A 22,539-nucleotide genomic window follows, 5' to 3' on the forward strand; every position below is an offset into this window, starting at 1 on the left:
CACACGCGCAAGCACACACGCACAAGCACATGCACAAATGCAAGCACACACACGCATGCCAACACATGCATGCAAACACATGCATGCAAACACATGCATGCAAACACACACACGCACGCATTAATGCAAAAACACACACAGACATGCACATAAATAAAATGTATAATAAGTAAAAATGTAAGCCATGATGGGCATTTCACATTGTTGAGAAACCTTAGAAACTTTAAAAAGATTTCATTTCCACGGATGCAAGACCAGAGCTTTGTCTCCATTTATAAAATGTCTCAGTATAGGAGCATAATAGTAATATTTAATGTTCAATGCTAGGGATGCAAATTATCGATTAATTCATTAATCGTTAGTTGATTGATCTTATCGATCGACTTTCGATTAATCAATAAGCGGCGTTTTTCACCTGAATTTCAGTGTTTCAATAGGGCCTTTAAAAATATCAGCTAAATGGTTCACTTTGTTCAAAAAGTATATATTATATTATGATAATTATATTGTATTATATGATATATTGCTCAAGTAATTATGCATTAGGAAATTTTTATGGTATAACAAAATACATTCTTTCATTTAAAAAGGAATAAATTAAGGACTGGCTCCGTTCTTGCATTTGAAACATTAGACATTAGACAAAAAAAAGAAGAAATTAAATAGAGAGCCAAACAGAATATTATTGAGCCTATGCTTGGACAATGTTTCTAGCGTTGTAGTGAACACATGCTGTAACACGACCGGAGAGTGCCCAAGTCTCCACAACATCATTGAGCTTGTCAGCTAAATTGTCAGCGGTGTGTCTATCCGACATGTTCGTCGTAATCAGCACTGCAGATTTTAGCTGCCAGTTCTCGTCAGTGTAGTGGCACGTCACGGTAATGTAACTTTCTGTTGTTAGAGCCGTCCAACAATCTGTTGTAAGGGCTACATCAGTAGCAGTAGCTAGCTTTGTTTTTAGCTCACTCTTCTTTATTCGTAGCGAGCTTCGAAAACGCTCGCCTTCCCAGTGTAGCTGTGATTTTAGGTTGACCAGGTGCAGTGGTGATATGCAGGACAGCTGCACGGTGTTCAAATGATAATTGAGTGAGCTAGTGGAACTGTTGTACTTCAATACCGCATTACACACAGAACATTTGACTTCTTTGCCTAAATTAACAATGTTGAAATTGTAGCGACTACTACTCCTCGCAGCGAGTTCCCTAACAGACAGGCACTTGGCCCTTTAAGTAACACTGGGGGAGCGGAGAGAGAACGGTGCTATTGTTTGAGTTGCGTGGAAAATAAAGTTTCCCTCATCGGGATTTTCTGGATTACGCAGTTTCTGTCTTGTTTCCCGAACCCGCTTCAAAATGGTCCCACACCGCACGTCTTTTCGCCCGCTTCATTTTGTTTGCCACTCTGGTCTTTCGCGACACGTGTTCACTTCTCGTTCTTACGCTCTGTTCAAGTTACTACAGTAGCACGCTAAAACGATTAATCGTGATTAATACATGTTGATCGACTAACCTCTTGATCGACAATTAATCGAAAGTCGATTAATCATTTGCATCCCTATTCAATGCTCATAGTTAGTACTGCTTTTGGATTATCTGGTCTCCCTACCAACAACTTGTTACATGTGCTTTAATTCAATATCAATATATCAATATCTACATTTGTGTGGCTGTGTATCCTGGAAGGCTCCATTCAGTATTAACAACGTATTTCCCCACGTGTGACCATCTGACCATTTCTAACACTTCTAAGTGTTAAGATCACTTTTGGACTAGTGGTCGACACCAATACAGGTTTAGTAAAGAACTGATGTCAATATTCAGAGAGGAAGATTTTGTATCTTGTAGTATACAACAATTTGCTTAAGTTAATAACCTTGAATTACCACTGGTATAGCCTAGTCTCGGTTTGTTTATGTAGATCCTATTTTACAATAAAAAATATTAACTAAATAGATGTCTACAGGGGATAATAAACAATAAAGAAGACCAAAACCTCTTTGGTCAATGTCAAAAATAAATAAATAAACTAATAAAAATTGGCCAATGCTGGTCCTCAAAATGGCATTTCTTCAGTCCAATGAATCACCCACCCACTATTCTGAACAGATGTTTTCAGTACCAGTACATTTAAAAATCCCAGACCTCCCAGTTCTCCCTCAGGCAGGGAACTGGTCCCCAGTTTGCCTCCTACATGACTGACTCTAGTATGGAGGCTCTTCTGATCTTCTGGCCCTGCAGGTGTACCTTTCTTCAGCTTGCGGACAGCCACCATGCGGTGGTGGGCCGAGATCTCCCAGACGCGCAGGGTTCTGTCGTCACTCACAGTGGCGCATACGGGGAGCAGCGGATGTGCAGCCAGACCCCACACTTCACCCTCCATGTGACCCTGCACGCACACACACACGCACGCACAAATTAATATCAGTTATAGCTGCAGTAATGTTTAATTTAAGAAAGACTGAAAGAAAGACAAATGAAATGATGAGCCTGGATAATGTACCTGAACCAGTAGGGTGATCGGTCCACTTTTGTCTATCTCCAGGATCTCTCCGTTCTTTGTCCCTGCCAGAATGTGACCGTGACCCAGAGTCAGCGCCCGGATGGATGGGTTGTCTTCCAGGAGCAGCCCTGAAGAACCAGCAGAAATAAATAAACTAATCCTTCCCTCATCCTAACGGGTTAGAGCCTGCAGGTCGAGTCACACAGATAGGTAGATAATTGCACCATATGTTCCTGTTGTGTATTATTTAGTTACACTTCCACTCTGGGGCAATAGGGGGCAGCACCAAACAGCCGTGGAAGTCCGTTACAGATGAAATGTTGCATTTGAGAGAATCCTGCTTGTCTACAAGGCAGACCTTTGAGACTCGCTCTGCACAAAAAGTCCTAATCCTGTCATTAGGGTTGGCTGTACGGTCCCGAATGACTCCCTGTGCCAATTTTTGCCATTTTGCCATTATGCCAGTTAGCATTATGCAAATAAACACATTAGCATTATTCATTTACGCCGATCTAAATGGCTCCCACTGGCCTCCTCAGAGCAAGCAAAACGGATCTGCATGAAGCATTCAAAATGAAAATGACCTTTAGATCCCGGCGAGAGCGTGGCCCTTTTGATAGCGTAGGTTTTGAGACATCTCTCAAACATGTCGTCCCAAAGTTCGACAACCCCGTCCTTCCCTCCGGTTACAAAGCCCTGTAGAGGGATGAGAAGGAGGGGAGGGGTTTCAAAAACGCTGCATTGCCCAAATAAATAAATTTAAAAAATAAAGCTCCATAGAAACTATAGGAACGAACAAGGGATTTCCAAGAGCAACAGCAATACAACTTGTATAGTACATTAATGAACAGAGATGCATTCATTATTAAACAAACTGCTGACATGAAGGAAAGAGACATTATAGGCCAAGTGACTTTTCAATGAGTTTTGCACAGCGTGCGTTTACCTTATCTAAGGAGAACATGGCAAACACGGGTCCGTCATGGGTTTTGACTGTCTTCAACAGCATTGGCTCTTTCCAGATGTAAATGTCTCCGGTGGTCGCCCCAGAGAACACAAGGTCGTCGGCGTGACCATAGCACACAGACATCATGGTCTCGGACTTCCCAAGGTTGCCGAAGACTCCACGCTTAAAAGTGAGGCCACCTCCTTGAGGAAAATCAGTGACACAGGTTAAGCAAAGACCTCACACACAGGTCCCTGATCAGGCCCTCCAGGGACCCCGGCTGGCTCGTGTGTTATTTTCTGATCTAAGCCCCAGCACAGATAAAGGCTCTGAAATACGGCTCATACGTATGTGAACACAGAGCATTTCTAATGAGAAGATCTCATGAGTTACAAATACAGGGTACCTGACAAAACAGCACTTGGAACACCCAAATTGGGCTGCAAAAGAGATTAATTACTAATACTGAGCTATTACTGAAGAAGTGGAGTCCTTTTTAAAAGAGCATGGAGATCTTCAGAAAAAAATAGGAGAGTGCAGACCTACAAAAAGACAAAGGGGTGAGAGAGATGGGGCTCAATTCATGTAATGAGGCGTCCTCAAATGCTAAACCCCAAGAGGACCATTACAGAAGGTTCTTCAATCTATAAGTCAAAATTCGACCCCTAGAAACACTGCACACCAACAAAGAGTATTGCATTTAGATGTTCTTCTTACATGCTTGTAAAAAACATCTGAAAAGCATGTTTCAGGCAGATGTAGTTTTTCATAGTGTCATTTTAAGGGTTTTATGGGGCGGAGCACTCTCTGTACTTGAGTGCTAGGTGCTAGATAGCCCTGCTCTATCTGCAGTTATTTTAGGCAAAGGTTATACAATCATCTGCCACCTTAAACCTACCGCGGTGCGCTGTGACTGCCACTGGTGCTTTACGGCTTATTTTAAGGCACTGACATCTCTCAGAGACTCTTAAAAAAAAACATACGAATTCCCAACGCTCGTTAGACTCACCCAAGTTTATCATCAGAACAGGAGTAGAGCGACAAACCTCCTGAGCACCAGCTTAACGTCTCCAGAGACCATAAACGTTAGGCCCTTTGCAAGGAGCCCTTTGCGCCGTTATGGCAACCAAGCTCTGTCACTCCATCCCTCACCTGCTAACATTTGAAATTGCTTTAACTAAACCTCCTGACCCCCTCCCTCAAATTCTAAGTGCAGTCTCATTTCATGTAGCTTTTAGTAATAATGACCATGGAAGCATGCCCCACTGGTTCTGTTAGACAAGCAACCATCTGAAAACTATAAGCTAACTCTGTAACTCAAACAATCCTAATTTAACAGTTACTATTAAACTACCATTGCTAAGTGACATCAAAAAGAAGGGGGGGAGAGAGAGATAAAGACAGAAATAAATAAAGAGAAAAGACCGAAAGACAGACAGAGATAAAAGTCCCTCGCCCGTACCTGCCAGCTGCCAAAATCGGATATGCTTCATGCCCACCGTCACGAGCTTGTCCATGTGCGAAGGGCTGCATTTAACGACAAAAAGCTTGTCTGCGTGACCTCTGAGAGAAGAGGAGGGAGAGAACAACAGCGTGGACAGGCACGTGAGATGAGGGACGGTGCACGTGGCGGTCAGCACTGCTGGGGCTTGCTGCTGTTACCTGGCGGTGGCCAGTTTCTCCCCTTTCCTCCAGTCCCACACCACGATGGTGTGGTCATCATCCACTCCCAGCGACGTCAGGCTTTTGCCATCAGCTGAAGGAGCAAAGGATGGAAGATATTGACCTGCTTAAGCTCATATAGGAGGTACCTACTAATTCAAACTTCTTACACAAACACATCTGCCCGAAATATTCTATAATACCAAACTAAATGATTTTTTGTTATATATTTTCTCATTCAAACTGAATTTTAAACACCACCTCCATGCAACAAACTCAAAGGAGGATAAATATACATAATCGATAATATAGCAGCAATACCAGAGAAGTCCAGAGCACAGACTCCTCTCTGGTGATGGCCTTTGAGGAGAGAGAGGCACTTCAGACTCTGGATGTCCCACACATGGACGGCTGGGTCGCGGCCAACCTGAAGTTCGCCACAGACGAGGGTTCAGACAGGCAGAAGGCCACCTCTCAGTTTGCCATACTTAATGCCAAACTCATTAATGTGATGGAGAAAACATTTTTAGAGTTTTAGAGGTACATCTCTGTACTGTTATAATGATACTGGTCACACTGGCTAAAGACTTAAAGAACCTAATTTACATTTACAAACTTCACTAGGAGGCAATTACTTAAAATAAAATAAGCATCAGTTTCTTAATTAGTGTCTGCAAATTTTTATCACATGGTTTTACTAATTCCAGTTCTGGACACATCTTGGTGAACCATGGTGATTTATTTCTCTCAAACCTGTACCCTTAAGTCACCATGGTGCTCATGAACTGTAGCAGACACGCCACGTGAAGCTGGGTGATGTCACCCACCGTAGTTCCGCTGTACCTGGCCTGTGGCGGCATAGTCTTTAATAGGGTGGACAGTCAGGCTGAGGATGTCATCATCGTGGCCCTGGTAGAAGCGCTGTGTGTGCTCCTGCCTGCTGTACACTATTCCCACGGCTGCTGCATGGTACACCACCTCCCCCGTCTGCGTGTAGAACAGATTATTCCGGCAGTCGTATCCCCTATACCTGCGAACGGAGCAAGAGAAAGATCAAAGGAGCAAAAAAAAAAAATCACAATGGCAACATAGAAATGTCTTACACCCCATCAACTCAAAATAACTGTTGTAATATGCTTCAGCATATGGATAAGATTAGTTAATAGTGAACCTTAGATTTCAGCAAAACAACCATTTGTATTTTCAAAAGCATCAATATTTAATTGTGTTATTTAGAGATTGGCAGGATTTATATTACAGGAATAAAATCATCAAATTAAGCCAGTTACACAACACTCGGCACAAACATAAGACAAAACACAGGCATGCACATGTCATTTGCTCACGGAAGCCCTGCGTGGCTGTTTGAAGCAAATGTAATCAACCGCACACTGGAAATGCAGTCTCAAGCTGGATATGCACACACACACACATACACACACACACACACCCACAGATAGGCACACTGCACACTCAGACAGGCACACTGCACACTCAGACAGGCACACTGCACACACTTTTCAAATGGCTTGAAGCTGAAAGAGAATCTAACCCACTCCACACAAGATAAAAAAAAAAAACAAAACAAAACAGCTCAATGTAAAAAAATTACTGAACAGATGTTCCGTCACTGATTCCAGACCAAAGAGCACATTTATTAAGCTTTTATTTTGCTACCATGTGCATCTTTTGGGATTCAATAAAACAGAACAAACAGGTTTTACACTGATTTAGTAAACCATTTTCACGCCATCTGGTTGCATGGATATTAAAATTCAAGTAGCATGAAAGTCAGTGCAGAACATACGGTATTATCAGACAAGGATATTATAACAAAAATGGCCAAACTACAGCTGCATTAAAACATGGAACAGCTGTGATGTCCTCAGCAACCTTTTCTGAAGAAATTTTCAAGTTTTTAAAAATGTTTTATCTAAAATGCTAAATATTCAATACATAAAGCGCAGATGATGAACATTAAGATTTTGTTTCAGTTTAATTGGTAATGTCAAAACTCCAGGGAAACAAGCTCCTTAGACCCCAGTTTCACTAGCTTATGCAAAAACTACTTTGGCTTCATGAATATTGATGTCACTATGAAAGCTTTGCCAAACAAGACACCGCCACAGGAAAACAGTAATTCTTACAGCACGATTAAACATGAATTATTACAGCACGATGCTTTACAGTGAAAGTATCATTCCAATGTCCTAAATACAGTAACGTTCTGAAAACTGAGACCATGGTTGAACAGGACCATGATTGCCTCGCCCATAAACAACCTCGAGAGCATTACTAATGCATGTCATTTCAGAGAACAGGCATCACAAGTACAGCTACCCCATCAATGATGACTGTCAGCAGTGTGATTGATGAGACATCATTGCAGGCACTTTGAGGGACACAGAGGGACAGGAGAGGGACGTGGAGTACCCGTGTACGAAGTGCAGACGGAGGCCCATGTCCGGAACGGCCTGGCGCTTGAGGGAGCCTGGGGACACAGTCTTCTCTCCACTCTGCTGCTTCAGCTGGGGGAGATCCTCCTTGTAGACCTATGGGAAACACAAGGTGAGATTCTGCCAGCCTGTTGGTCCACCACACACTGCGTGTCTCTTTTCACGTCGTCTTGACTTCTGTGCAAGGAAAAATGGCAACCATCTCCAACGGAGACTGCACGTAACCCATAGGTTAATATAAATCCATGTTAATGTTGAGTCACAGTTTGATGCTTCTCTTTACTACTGATGAGATCACCAACATTTTGCAGGTGAAAATGTCCTTTGAAAAGGCACCGGCACAAATTTCCACAGAGTGAAGCATGGGCGACTCACGTGAACAACAAGACAAGAATAAGATTTTTTAAATGCCAAGACAGACGGCAAGCCGTTTTACTCAAGTTGACTCAGGTCTGAAGTTAATGAACAAAACTCCTTAGGGAAATAAACAAACTGTCATCTCTGTTTTAATGAGGCTTTGAAAGATAACATTGTGAACATGCACGAATAAGGGTATCACCTTTGCTTTCATGGAACTAAATAGAACCGTTTTTAACAATTCAGAAAAACCCATTTTTGAGAGGAATTTGTACTTTCGATTTGGAAGCATCACAAACCAGTCCTTGCTGAACACATTTAGCGAATGAGACCTTGTACAGTCTGACTCTACATCAAAAGTGACAGGAGACATAGTGCACTGTCTCCTGCTGAACACGATTTTGGGGTTTATGAGCTAGCCTGCGCTGACCTGCCGGTCATAGTTGATTTGTGTCTCTTGTTCAATGTCAGAGTCCAGCTCTGGCACATCAGACAGATCAGAATCAGACTCCTCGCTGTTAGAGTTGGCACATCCATCTGGAAAAAACAATGCAGAGATAGGATCTTAAGGAGCACAGAAATTATGTCAAATTATGTCATAATTTGAACTATCCAACAATGGCAATATACAATATCTATGATTAATAGGTCACAACACCCGACTCCTGACCTGATCTGAGTTTTCATTGAGGCAACAATACTGAATGCCACTTTCTGTGCTTTCTGATAAAATAAACTGCCAAGTTCACTTTAAAAAATATATTGCTCTTTTCAATTGCTCTTTAAAATGTCAGCCTTGCCTGCTTTTCTTGATGGAAACACTATGGCAAAGGGTGTAAGATGCCAATTAAGAGGGTATAGCTAAGGTGCAACAGACTGCATTTAGAACTTCTCACTAACATTCTTAAAGTGAGAAATCAGATCAGCGTAGAATGCTTGGCTCCCCCGTTGATTGTGGAATAAAGCCCCTACAATCAACCATATAGCTTTGCTGGACTTCTGGATTCATTGCAAAGCAAACCTCCTCTGGATCCAAAGTTCTACCCGGCACCCTCTCATACAGTATTACACAAAGTATATACTAACCCCCAAACCCCAAACAAGCAGCAGAAAAATAACATCTGACTCCAACCAGTTGAAGATCATTTGTGGAAGGAGTATTTTTGCTACTACTCCATAAGTGGTGACTTCATAAGTGGACCTCATACCCACAGTTTAATTTCCCATTTTACATTTCACCTCTTAGACAAATTAAGCAGAAACACACAGTCCAGTATGGAGCCAATATTTTAACTCTTACCACCATTAGTAGATTTCTCCCAGGCAGGAAATTTATTCCTAATCAATATTCTGTACATGCAAATTACATGAACATTAATGAAGCGCTTGGTAAATTAAGATATTGAACACACTCTACATGCTGACTGCCGCCATACCTTGCAAAACAGGGTCCATAATTCCATTCATGATGCTCTCTGGAAGGAACCTCCACTGGAACAATGAGTGATCTGCTCCCCCTGTAGTCAACACCCACTGATGGTCATGAGACCACCGCACATTGGTCACATGAGCAGAATGGCCAACGTACTTCTTGAACTTGGCTCCTATGAGAAACGTGACGGAACACAAGCCTGTGGTTAACATTGACCTGTGCTGCCAATATCTTCCTGCTGAGTGTTAATTAAGGAGTAAGATGTCAGATAACCTTTTCTTAGACAAGGGAAGCGGAACAGCTTGACCAGACCAAAGTCATCGCCCGTCACCAGGACGGCATTGCTGTAGTTGGCATCGAGACAGTTGATGTCACTGATACTGGTGTATTTTGGCCAGATCCCGCTCACCTCTGGCCCAATCACACAGGTCCAGGAGACCCAGTGGATCCCTTTGATCTCTTCTTTGGTAGTCAGATGTTTCCCAGCTGGCAGATAAGCAAATGAATCAAATTTAGGAAATTCAAGAAGAGAATTAAACATTTAGAGTAACAACTCGACTGTCACAATGATGCAACCACTACAACACACATCTGCCATGCTCTCTGTTAGCAAACTCAAAACTGGTCCTGGATCAGTTCTGCCACTTTATCAGGATGTTTAACACTATTGTGCATTACAATATTAAGGCTACAACATGAATCCTTTTTGAGAAGTATATTAAATGACCACTAATCCTACATTACATGGAAATATTGTATTGCATTACAAATTATTAATTGATCCCTCTTAGCACTTACTGATTAGTATTACACTTGAATGCTTTCTGTTGTAATTATTTCTAGGTTTCAGCACTGACTCTTGTATCTAGCAGTATCCTAGTGCAATGGTACCTTGGACTCCAGTCTATGTTACTGGCTAGGATGCATTCTAGGAGTAGATGACAAAGCACTTTTATAAATTACTCTGGATTAGATTGTCTGCTCAATGCCATAAACCTAAATGTTATGTGTCATCAGAAATGAAGCTGTTAACATTTCAATGAGTTTTACTTCACATGGGAAATACTGTCAAACACCATGAGAGAAATGAACAGGGCAAGCTAAGGTTAAAGGCAGTATTAGCAGTATTACGCAGTATTAGCTTAGAGACTTTTCTACTGACAGTGCCCTCGCTGTGATCTGCCAGCTGTTTCTTTACACTGTTCAATATAATGTGTATTATGTCTTTATTCCAGTACTGATCTTTATTTTTATTTATATTTCAAAAAGCTGCACTATTGCATTTCAATATAATGTGAAGCATATTTATATCATGTCCCAATATAATAGTTTTTGTTCATATCAAGAAGATCATCTATACAGGAATTAAGGAAGAGCTTCTGTGTACGGCAGTGTGCTGCTGAAAATGAATGCTACTGTCACAAGAAACCTGCCCAATAAGATAATCCCTTCATTTTTTGCAGAGGTGAAACACTCAAACCATTTTACCTGAATAACCACGAAAGTTCAAGGAATTTCAGAGTAATAAATAATGCAATTTATATAAACAAAGGACAAAAATACATATTTTTCTTATTGTAAGTAGGACAGAAGGTAGCTGTGTCTCCAGCACCATCATCCATGTGGCAGGTGGATCTCACTTGGCATTCGGTAGAAGAGTCGCTGCCCTCTGCCATCATTGGTCTGCAGAAACTTGCTGTCGACGGACCAGTCGAGGTGCGTGATGAAGCTGGCAGATGCGCTGCACTCCCCCACCTTCTTGTAGCGCTGGGCCACAGAGTAGACATCCACCAAGCCGTCATTGGAGCCAACGGCCAGATAGGCCCCGTCTGGGGAGAACTTCAGCTCATGGATCACCTCCTTCCGGTCTTTGATGTGCACCACTTCAGTCATGTCTCTGAGGTGGAAATGAAGGGGGATGAAGAGGGAGAACAAACCGGTTTCACCAAGTACCGCACCGAATGACATGTAGAATCTGTTTTACGGCAACACCGATGTTAAGAGGATTGCCTTCTTTTATTTAGGATAATCACTCTTTTAAAGAAAGTTATTTTTCTTGTGAGTAAGAATCTTCTCTCCTCCCTGGAACACCAGAGCCCCTGAGGTCAGTTCAGAGGTCAATTCAATTCAGCTCTGACATCCTGCCACAGCAGCTGCCAATCCTTTGATAAGTCCAGCTGTCAGGATGCCAGAGTTTGGAAGGATTCGGCGTGAAGCCAGCACCAGCGATGTGGAAGTTCTGGTCCCCAGCCTGAGCAGCTGCAGATGGAGAAAGTTCGCATGGCCTCCCCATGTCTCCAAAACACTTGGCGGCCCTATTCAAGTCGGGCTCTGATCGAGGCCAACAAATCGGGCTGGCACCACCTCATCAGGACCGTGTTGTTCTCTGAAAAGCAATTCCCCCAGCTGACATCTGATTAGTTCTTGTGTGGAGGAGCATTCGTCTGCTTAATGACTGGCACCAGTGTTTCAAGCCAGGACTGACTGACTGGGATAAATGTGGGCCCATTTGTCACATAGATAGCAGGTGATGTGAGTGAATAATCAATTATTCATATAATAGCTTCATTACCATTAGATGAGAGAGATGCATTACATACTTTGGCTGTTTAAGCTTTCAATAATTCATCAACTTGTCCAATAAATCCAAACGATGTGCCCTCAGTCTCTTCTAATACTTTTGAACTTTAATTTTAAATACTTCCTGGTGTTGTTGGCGAGTTTAGCAGCTGTACATCTTCAGCAGGCTGCAATCCCCGAACAACCGGTTTAAGAAAACCTTTAGGGAACAGCCTGCCAATCCAACCATGCACTAGAATAATTTGTAGGTTTCTTTGGGGACACAAAGTTCATCTTTTTTTTTTAAGACACAAAGTGCTAATACAATCACAGTGTTTCAAAGTGCACAATGGGGATTAGCTACTTCAAAATCATTCAACAGTGCTGCAAAGCCATTTACCATGGCTTAGGAGGAAAAGACAGCGGCATGGCGGCACAGCGGCATGGCAACACAGCGGCATGGCGACACCTGCATAATAACTAATGAATGCAATTCTCCCAGCTGCTAACTTCACCATGAAGTACTCAAACGCTGGGATTGCAGTGTGTTTTTGAGTGTGTGTGAATGTGTCTGTCGCACACACACAGACAGCCCCTTTGAGAGGACATGCAATGTCCAAAGGCTCTCATTCTTATATTAAATTTCAATTACAGCTGACTTAATATAACAAAAAGACATTAACATTAACGGCATTAACGCGATTCCTGCCTAATTCTTCCAAGCTTTTAATCCACGCTGACACTTGGGGACAAGAAGCGCTCATTCACACCCCGCGAAACCGACCAACGTCTTCCCCTCAGCAGACATGCTGAATAACTACACCCCGCGCATGCTACGACCGGACAACGCGTGGGAGAGCGCAGTGGTGGCGGTGTGGCGCACCTGACGCGGAGCACGGTGAAGGAGCCGTCCTTCATGCCCAGGGCCAGGTGCGTGCCATCGGCGTTGAAGGCCACGGTCCGCACGGCTTCCTCCATGTTGCAGCGAGCCATCATGGTGTGGTCGGCCAGGCCCCACAGCCTAGCCAACAGAGCGAGGGGTCACACCGGTCACTCTCCATGACCACATGGGCACACCAAAACAAAATGCAATGCTGGATCGCTTATGTAGACCACAGTGAAGACAGTTGTGCTCTGAATTGAATGTTTTTTATTGAAGTTCTTTATTGGAGTAGGAATAAAATGAGATGTCAAAATGTCATCTGAGTGGAAAAGTTTGTACAGTTAAATAAAAGCAAATGTTTAGTTTTGCATTTTTTAAAACTTCAATCATTCTTCTTGTGGTTGGACCCCAGAAATCTGTGCTATGATAAATACGTTCACATAAAGACACACGCACACACACATACACACACAGAGCAGGAAGAGAGAGGGAGAGACTGCGAGGTCACATCGCTGACCGTATGGAACGGTCATCGCTGCCCGTCACCGCCAGTGCTTTCTTGGGATGGACGGCGAGGGCCCAGAGTTCTCCCTCACTGTGGCCCTGCATGATGAGCTGTGGCTTGTCCCGGTCCCGCACCATCACCTCGAAGATCTCACTGTCCTGTGTGCCCGCCAGGATGCGGTCAGCCCGCCAGCACACACTGCGGATGGACAACCCTGAGAGAAACACAGAGAGAGTGTTATTTCTAGAGTAGTTTAAACATTCCTTTGAAGAGGCTCTTTGCCATTCCTCCACATCAATGTCATAGTATATCAGGAGATGGGCGTAGGAAGATGTCAGTACTTTTAGCATAGCAAAGTCCCTAACTTTAACAAGCACTGTTGGTTTCCATTTTCATTTGACAAAATTATGCAAAAAAAATAATAAAACCCCACAGCACTCACTTCTGCAAACTACATCCACACGTTCACTCCTGCTGTATCTCACAAGCCTTGAGTGGTAAAGCCTTGGTGGCCGCAGCCAAGACAGGCTGGGGTCATTTTGCATCATGACTCCACTCAACATGCATCCATCTTCCTACCGGTTTGCCATATCATGCCTTAAACAGTGTGGCTCAGTTCACAGCTGTGGGCCGGATCGAGGTGAAGAGCGGCGTCCAATTGGACAGACGTGGCAGGCAGCCAATCAGCCGGAGCTCAGTGGGCGGACGTCAGCTTCAAGCAGTGTGCACGTGTGTGTGTGGGGGAGTGTGATTGTGATTGAGGAAGGGGTTAGGTTTCATTTGGAACAGACTGCAGAGGGAACTGTAGAGGGTTGAGTAAAATCCCATGGCCCATGCACAAGGACATCACCAACTTGGGGCCGGGGGGGGCTGCCCCTGCCTTTCCTTCTCACGCAGTCTCGTCTCACGCACTCTTGTCTCACGCATTCTCGTCCCACGTGCATACAAAGCTCTCCAGCCAGGGACCTCATGTGCGTTGCGTAAACACTGGCATCTGCCAACTAGTCACTTTCAATCTACGCAAATACAGCATCTCTCTAGGGAGAATACCTGGCAACCGGATTACAGGAAACATGCACACATGCATGCACATGCACACACAGCTTGAACAAACATCACTTTTTTTCTATCGTTAATTAAGCCGCAAAGGCAAAAACGGACATTTTCCAAATCATTGTGGGACATATTTGTCATTCACCCTTGCAGCCAAGGTTAATTGGGCCTTCCAAACAGAAAAGCGGTGCAATGCCAAACCTCCAGCAGGTGTGAGCTGGCTGTGCGGGGGGTCCTAATTACCTCTGCTACTGATCTTTCTCTCCTCCCATATAAATATGAATAGAGCAGCAGGTACAGAGACAGCCAGGGAACTTGAAATCTTTTCTTGGGACTTGGAAGTGAAACGTCAACATTCAGCAATGCTCTAGCCACAAGGGGATTCTGGGTAATTGGGATTCTGGGTAATCGGGTGGAACCGGAGTGCTGATAGTGTCAAGCCCAGGGCCTTCCACCTGGCACTGATTTGAAAACCACCGAGGCCTTAATTAGCTGGCAGAATGGAGGGGGATCTGTGAGAACCCTGTAGGTCCATCATCACGGCCTCATCCACGGTGTCTACCAAGAGTTCAGAGAGAAGGGCGAACAATCAGAGGAGAGTGACTCATGCACCCAATCATCCATCCACCCATCCACACACCCACCCACCACCTACCCATCCATCCACACACCTACCCACCAATCATCTGTCCACCCATCCACACACCCACCCACCACCTACCCATCCATCCACACAGCCACCCACCAATCATCCATCCATCCATAAACCTACCCACCAATCACCCATCCACACACCCACCACCTACCCATCCATCTACACACCTACCCACCACCTACCCATTCATCCACACACCCACCCACCAATCATCCATCCATCCATAAACCTACCCACCAATCACCCATCCACACACCCACCACCTACCCATCCATCCACACACCTACCCACCAATCATCCATCCACCCATCCACGCACCCACCCACCAATCCATCCATACACCTACCCATCAATCACCCATCCACCCATCCACACACCCACCCACCCACCTACCCATCCATCCACACACTCACCCACCCACCCATCCACACACCTATCCACACACCTACCCACCCATACACACACACACACACACACACACACGTACAAAGACTGCTGCAGGAACAGTGGGAAATACCAAACACACTTTAATTAAGCGTCTGTCCCCGGAAAAGGTCAGCCACAGGCATTCATCAGTCTGGGATCTTTGGAGGGCGATCAATGGTGATGAGCTTTAATACACGACAGGTCACCTTCTTCTTAAAGGAAACTTGCACACAAAAATGACAATGTTGCAAAAATACATGAATAAAATTAGGACAGGAGTTGTTTAGCGTCAAACTAACTTGTATCCATGTCAAACTAATTTGTATTCATACAACAATAGCCCTGTTATCATTTAGGTAAAATACGATACATAAAGTATGTTTGAAGTATTGAAATGAAGTACTGGTGTCACAAATCACACAATTCACTCCCTCTGTCTATACTATTCACCTCAATACACTTTTTGTGGTCAATTTGGTCCCTGCTGTCCCTCGTTTCCTACAGAAAATCATTCATGACCGAATGCAAAATGTCAGTGGTCCCAGCTTATGTCTCGCACCTCAGCAAGATATAAGAAGACGAGAAGACACAACTTTCCCTAGCAGATGTTTGTTGATGACAAGCAGACTCATTAGTGGAGGGCAGCATAATTAAACTTAATTACACAGCTAAACACACCTGGTGAGAAACAGAGCCCTCCATCATCACAACACACACACCTGCTGACACTGGGCTGTCTGGAGGTTACGAGCCAGCTGAGTCGTGTTTGTGTGTCAGCTCTGTCACTCTCAATCACCAGGAGTCCCATGCAACAAGAATTAGCATGTTGCTACAGTAATAATCTTAAGCTATGCTTTTCTCATTAAACGATTATTGAGAAAAGATTATTGAGGTGTTCAGCGAATGTAAAGCCAATGTTTCTACATCCTGAATTCCTTTTTATCCCTGTGAGCAGTTTATTAGCATGTTACCCTATGTGGGTACCCAGTGATTTGTGCTGCTCTAGTAAATGTCTGTTTTATCGAGTGGATACAGTGGTGTGTGTGTGTGTGTGTGTGTGTGTGTGTGTGTGTGTGTGTGTGTGAGCTCCACCTTGGTAGCCTTGCTCCGCCTCCCGCAGGTGGATTTTGGTGATGGGTTTGAAGTCGAAATCCCACAGGCGGATGCAGCCGTCTCTGCCACCCGTGGCAAAGCCCTCCTCACAGGCGTACATGCTGAAGATTCCTGCCTGCAACCACAGCGACACACACGTACACACACACACACACACACGCACACACACACGCACATGCACATCCACGCAAACCAGCGCACACATTGAAACATGTGTTTCACACAAAATAAACCTGGAACCATAAAAGAGGAGTAGGTCTACTCAAAATATTCAGATTTAATGAGAAATGCATGGTTGGTACACAGCACGCCTCTGAGAAGCCTTTCTAATCGGCACTCTTGCTTGTCAAGTTTTGGAAAAAGGACTGACGGTGCTGTACGTGTTCTTCTCTACACGTTCCTCCACTCCGTACCCCCACCATGCCTGTCTACAGTCCAGCGGCAGAGACGCTGCTGTTGGATATCTCTCAATCCCTTCCTTGTGGTTTTCCAGGTAAATCTCGCCTCTTCTTGAAATGGTGCATTTGACTTTGTGCCAAACTCCTTCACTTCACTCTACTCATGTACTGAGCATGATGATCAAGTTCCACCATGGCAGAAAATGTGGGACGAGATCCCCTTCCCCCCATGATTATCAAACATGGTGAAGAGCCACTGGATATCAGTCAAGAAATAGGTCACATCATTTTTCAATTCAGGAGAGATTTTTTTTTTTCTGGCACAAAATGGAAAATGAAAATGTTTCAACTACCAATTATCACTTTCTCTCCTAAAACAGTCACTATGCATTTTGCATGTTTGGGGATCTGACAATGCTCTCTTGAAACTTCAAAGCCACAGAGAACCTATCTCCTGTTAGCTAGGAAGTTGGTGCCTAATGAGGCCGGGCTCGAGTTCCTTCACAGCAGAAACACTCTATTACAATTTCACGGTGCACAACCATATGGGAGCAAGGCTGACATAAATACGAAAGAGAGCCGTATTCACCCCATGGGCACCTTGCACCGTGCGGGTCAGGTTCAGCCCCTTCCACACGTACACGTCCCCGTTGAGCGCGCCGGAGTAGGTGATGTCATCTTTGGCTGATGCTACACAGAGAATCGTCTGCAGGTCCCCAGTTTTGCCGAAGATACCTCGCTTGGGTGTCAGCGCATTTCCACATATCGCCCAGAACTGCACGCAGGCAAGAAATAATTGATGATGAAAGAGCTCATGTGGGGGATGTTCCTTATGAAACATGAAAAACAAGGAAAGCAACAAACGAAAACAGCAATGTTGACGACGGCGACAACAGAATATCGGGTTGTAATAGAATCACAGTACAAAACAGTTCAAAGTGTGCTCCTGCATCATCTTCTAATCCATACTGTACTCACACAGAACCTTCCTCACTTTTAGATCTAGTGTGCACAGACATTTGATCAGACATTCTAGCCTTCACCATTTGCAAACAATCACACCATGTGTTAGATCCCCTATAAGTGACTCCATGCTGAGGCTCAGTGGTCGAAAGAACCAACTAGATTCAAACCTACCATCTCGTGAACCATGACCAAGATCTGTGCCCATCTCATGATCTTGGTCTCTGATCTCACTCATCACATCATCACTGATCTCACCTTGATGTGCTTGACTCCACAGCTTACGAGACGGTTCTGCTGAAATGGATCCCATGTGATGTCAAATATCTGGAACATGTGAAAACACAGACCCCGTTAAAGACGCACCACTACTTTGCTCCAGAGTGCCCAATAACAGATCAGATGCCCCCGGGTCCATACCCTATCTGAATGTCCCGTCGCCGTGGCAATGACTTTGCCTCTCTTCCAGTCCCAAACACACACTGTATTTTTAGCATCCAGCCCCACAGACACCAGACGCTAGAAAGAAAAAAAATAGAGCCTTTATTTTATAAATAAATAGAACATTTATTTAACCGAAATACGGTTCACACTCAGCGTTCTGTAGGTGTTTTGATGACATACGGCAATGCAAAATGCATGCCAATATGTTAGAATGTTAGAAACTCCTCTGGGTCTTTTGATCAAGTTCTCCAGTCTCTAAAAACAAGCCCAATGCTGACCCTTGTGATTTCATCATATATGACTTCATGCCGATCAACTGTAATAACGCATTATTATGGGCCTGGTTGGACGATTCTGAATCCAATCATAACTGTCTGGTTTACATATTTCACTTAATGACATTACACTCTTTCAAGAGTAAGTGTTGGTTGGTTAATGTTGGTAACTTTGGAAACACTGGTAACCTTGGTGATTGGTTGCTGTAATGCTGCATATGCTGGACTGTAAAATACATCTACAACATTCGACTGGCCCAGAATATTCCAGCTCATATGACCTGTGCTCATAGTCACAAACTCATTACCTCTGATCTTCACGATCTCCACTCGTTTCCCAGAAGACAAAATAGACTTCAAGTTATTGGTCCTAACATTTGAAGCACTTAATGCTTGAATGCTGGTCCTCATGAAGATCTCCACACTCCTCATCAGCTATACTCCTCTCTTCTGTCCCCTGTCATTAAGAGCTGGGGCTTTTAGCAATTACATACCACTATGGGAACTATGGGACTCTCTTCCCCTAGACTACTGTCTCCTAGACTCTCTGCAGGTATTCAAGATTTTAAATAATCTGGTTCACCATGAATTACTTGTACATTTTATTTGTCATTTAACACTCTGCCCTATTCTTCTCCCACTATTGTACACATATTGCTGATTTGGTATAATATGTAATTTGTATGTGACCTTCAGGCTTTGAAAGATGCATTCAAATAAAATCAATGATTTTTTTACAGCGCCCCATCACACAATTTGGTTCTGTATTTCATAATGTCATGCCTCCGTACTATTTCTATTGTACCCGCTGACGTGCTGGCCGAATGGGATATAAGAAACACTTTCATTAAAACAGGCATCTGAACCCTCCGTGCACGACACACGTCTCTTTCCGAATGCAAACAACTCCCGGCCCGCAAGCGGAGACAGACAGCGACAGGCGTGGACTTGAGCCAGAGCTCCCGCACGTGACCATACTTGAGAGCAAATTCATCTTGCAGAAAACACATGGCGATGAGAAAAGGCCGCGGTGGTTTTATGATTGGCTCACTGTCAATTTGATTTAGCCTTCCCAGTTGATGCTGAAGAATGAATGAAAAATTTTATATACATTGGTAAGTATATAGATAGACAGATAATATACAGTTGTGATCAAATTTATTCAACCCCCACTGAAATAAAGTGTTTTGGCCAGTTTGACACTGATTTTGATCATTTCAGTCATCTTATTTACAATTATATCAAAGAGGCACTTATAAATTAGACAAACATAACATAATATTTATGATGGAATAACCACAAATGTCTTTACTGTGCTCACATCATTATCAGTTTTATTCAACCCCCTAGTGACATTAATTTTTAGTACTTAGTACAACATCCTTTTCCAGTTATGACAGCTTTCAAGCGTGAAGCATAGCTTGACACAAGTGTCTTGCAGCGACCTATGGGTATCTTAGCCCATTCTTCATGGGCAAAAGCCTCCTGTTCAGTCACATTCTTAGGCTTGCGCACTGCAACTGCCTTCGTTAGGTCCCACCAGAGGTTCTCAATTGGATTTAAGTCTGGTGATTGCGATGGCCACTCTAGAATGTTCCAGCCTTTCATGTTCAACCATGCTCTAGTGGACTTGGATGTGTGCTTCGGATCATTGTCCTGTTGGAAGGTCCAACGTCTCCCAAGCCGCAGGTTTGTGACTGACTCCATCACATTTTCCTCCAAGATCTCCTGGTACTGAAGGGAATTCATGGTACCCTGCACATGTTGAAGCTTTCCTGTACCATTAGAAGCAAAACAGCCCCAAAGCATAATTGACCCCCCGCCATGCTTCACAGTAGGCAAGGTGTTCTTTTGTTCATAAGCCTGGTTCTTCCTTCTCCAAACATAGCGCTGGTCCATTGTCCCAAACAGTTCTAATTTAGTTTCATCTGACCACAGTACACTGTCCCAAAACCTTTGTGGCTTGTCCACATGACTTTTGGCATACTGCAGTCGACTTTTCTTGTTCTTTGGAGTCAGCAAGGGGGTGCGTCTGGGCGTTCTGGCATGGAGGTCTTCGTTATGCAGTGCGCGCCTTATTGTCTGAGCTGAAACTTCAGTGCCCACATCTGACAGGTCTTTTTTCAGTTCCTTAGCAGTCACGCGGGGATTTTTCTCCACATTATGCTTCAGGTAGCGCACAGCAGTCGCGGTCAGGATCTTCTTTCTGCCACGACCAGGTAACGTTTCCACTGTGCCCTTTAACTTGAACTTGCGAATGATACTTCCGATAGTGTCTCTTGGAATATTTAACAACAATATTAACAATATTTAACGCAATCTTTTTATATCCATTGCCATTCTTGTGAAGAGCAATAACCTCTTCTCTTGTCTTCTGGGACCATTCTCTTGCCTTCACCATGCTTGGAAACACACCAGTAGATGTCTAGAAGGAGCTGAGTATCACAGTCCTTTTAAATCTGCCTAATTGGTGCTTATCATGCTTGATTGCTGCTCGTTGACATCCACAGATGTTTTCAATACCTGATGGAAAACACTGGAATGAACCTCTGTTCTTAGGAGTGGTAGTCGTAAAGGGGTTGAATAATTGTGTCAATGAAGAAATCACAAAAAGGCCATTTAATACTTTATGACAAAAAAAATTGATGCTATCTTAGTTGCATTTAGTTCTTTAACAAGTCCTTGTAAGATTTCATTATGAACACAATTACAAATGTGCACTGAATTCCATAAAACCCTTCACAGCATTGGGGGTTGAATAAATTTGATCACAACTGTATATATTAAACAATCTTTAAAAAGGCTTTAATTGTTTTTATTGTTTTACATATTATTTTGACAGTTAAGTAATAAAGTAGTAGCAACAGATGTGGATTTCAATTGCAACTAAAAATGTAAAGACAAAGTTTGGTCTGATTTAGAGTCTCTAATCTTTTTTAGCACCAGTTGTAGGATGAAAAACAACCTCTAACAGAAACAGTAGGGCCCTGAAATTACCAAAGAAAGAATAAAAAACACTTAACCTGAGGAAGTGCAATTTTATGGTTTGCCCTTTCTGGTGGCTAGAGTCTACAATCTGTGGTTGACAGCCACAAGCAGTTTCATTGTACTTAGAAATTCATTCATAACAATTAGAGTGGAAAGGGCAAAGGACAGTCAATAAATGGTAATGCAAAGTATATCTTTGAAGAACACTTTAGTCCAAGGTATTTGTTAATCTAGTTGTAAATCTCCATAACCTTTTTTTTAATTATTTTTTAAAGAGATGGCACTGCTACTGTAAATGTAATTTGAGGGAAAGAACAATGGAAATGTGTAAACTGTTGTCCTTTACAACTGACCATACACTACAAATGGTAGAGGGGAAAATAATAACAGCAAAATGCTTATCTTATATAAAAATGTTTTTTAATGGTTTTTTACCATGTTTTCTTTTTTGGCAAGACTGATTTCAGAGGCTGAATAAACGAGTTTCTCTTCCCTGTGCCCTCTCACCCTGTTCTGCGTTCATCCCAGTATCTCCTTCAACGTGCTGATGCTTTTATCCTAGCTGCCCTAACCCAACCGCCTGTTTCACGAGCAGCTAGCACCACCCGTGTGACGGCAGCCGGAGTGACATACCTCCCCGTTCTCCAGCTCTTCAAGAGTGTCTGAATGCAGAGGCGTCAGCACAAGAGAGAAAAAATACCGTCTGTTAGGGTTCGCGGTTCACCCGAGACTGTTTTAGCACGATAATGGGCTCTAGTTTGGGTTGTGAGTTCCCCTGGTGAGGATTGTCAGATGTGGATGTATAAGTGCAATTTTGGCCCATCTCCAAAAACAGATGGCCGTGTATCCTCCCTGGAGAGGATGATCCGTCCACTCCCAGAGTCTTAATGGTCATGTTACATAGCACAGTTACACATTTTAA

General features: G+C 43.5%; 1 protein-coding gene across 4 annotated transcripts in view; it reads right to left on the minus strand.

Annotated features, from left to right (window-relative positions):
* Nucleotides 1-22,539, minus strand: part of LOC143491553 (echinoderm microtubule-associated protein-like 6) — a 49,206-nt gene that overhangs the window by 16,240 nt on the left and 10,427 nt on the right. For all 4 annotated transcript variants that reach the window (XR_013125232.1, XM_076990692.1, XM_076990690.1 and 1 more), the window contains exons 3-21: nucleotides 18,331-18,429; nucleotides 18,169-18,237; nucleotides 17,537-17,722; nucleotides 16,529-16,664; nucleotides 13,315-13,516; nucleotides 12,798-12,935; nucleotides 10,996-11,252; nucleotides 9,629-9,841; nucleotides 9,360-9,527; nucleotides 8,354-8,460; nucleotides 7,544-7,662; nucleotides 5,954-6,140; nucleotides 5,432-5,537; nucleotides 5,111-5,204; nucleotides 4,911-5,011; nucleotides 3,449-3,651; nucleotides 3,087-3,198; nucleotides 2,503-2,630; nucleotides 2,247-2,388 (exon numbers count right to left, since the gene is read on the minus strand). Coding sequence is in view for 3 of the 4 variants with exons in the window: in XM_076990692.1 (XP_076846807.1) it covers nucleotides 2,247-2,388; nucleotides 2,503-2,630; nucleotides 3,087-3,198; nucleotides 3,449-3,651; nucleotides 4,911-5,011; nucleotides 5,111-5,204; nucleotides 5,432-5,537; nucleotides 5,954-6,140; nucleotides 7,544-7,662; nucleotides 8,354-8,460; nucleotides 9,360-9,527; nucleotides 9,629-9,841; nucleotides 10,996-11,252; nucleotides 12,798-12,935; nucleotides 13,315-13,516; nucleotides 16,529-16,664; nucleotides 17,537-17,722; nucleotides 18,169-18,237; nucleotides 18,331-18,429 (2,767 nt within the window). In the remaining variant the exon portion in view is untranslated. The remainder of the gene's footprint in view (nucleotides 1-2,246; nucleotides 2,389-2,502; nucleotides 2,631-3,086; nucleotides 3,199-3,448; nucleotides 3,652-4,910; nucleotides 5,012-5,110; nucleotides 5,205-5,431; nucleotides 5,538-5,953; nucleotides 6,141-7,543; nucleotides 7,663-8,353; nucleotides 8,461-9,359; nucleotides 9,528-9,628; nucleotides 9,842-10,995; nucleotides 11,253-12,797; nucleotides 12,936-13,314; nucleotides 13,517-16,528; nucleotides 16,665-17,536; nucleotides 17,723-18,168; nucleotides 18,238-18,330; nucleotides 18,430-22,539) is intronic.

This window comes from Brachyhypopomus gauderio, unplaced genomic scaffold (genome assembly GCF_052324685.1).
Source record: "Brachyhypopomus gauderio isolate BG-103 unplaced genomic scaffold, BGAUD_0.2 sc77, whole genome shotgun sequence".
Taxonomy (NCBI): Eukaryota; Metazoa; Chordata; class Actinopteri; order Gymnotiformes; family Hypopomidae; genus Brachyhypopomus; species Brachyhypopomus gauderio.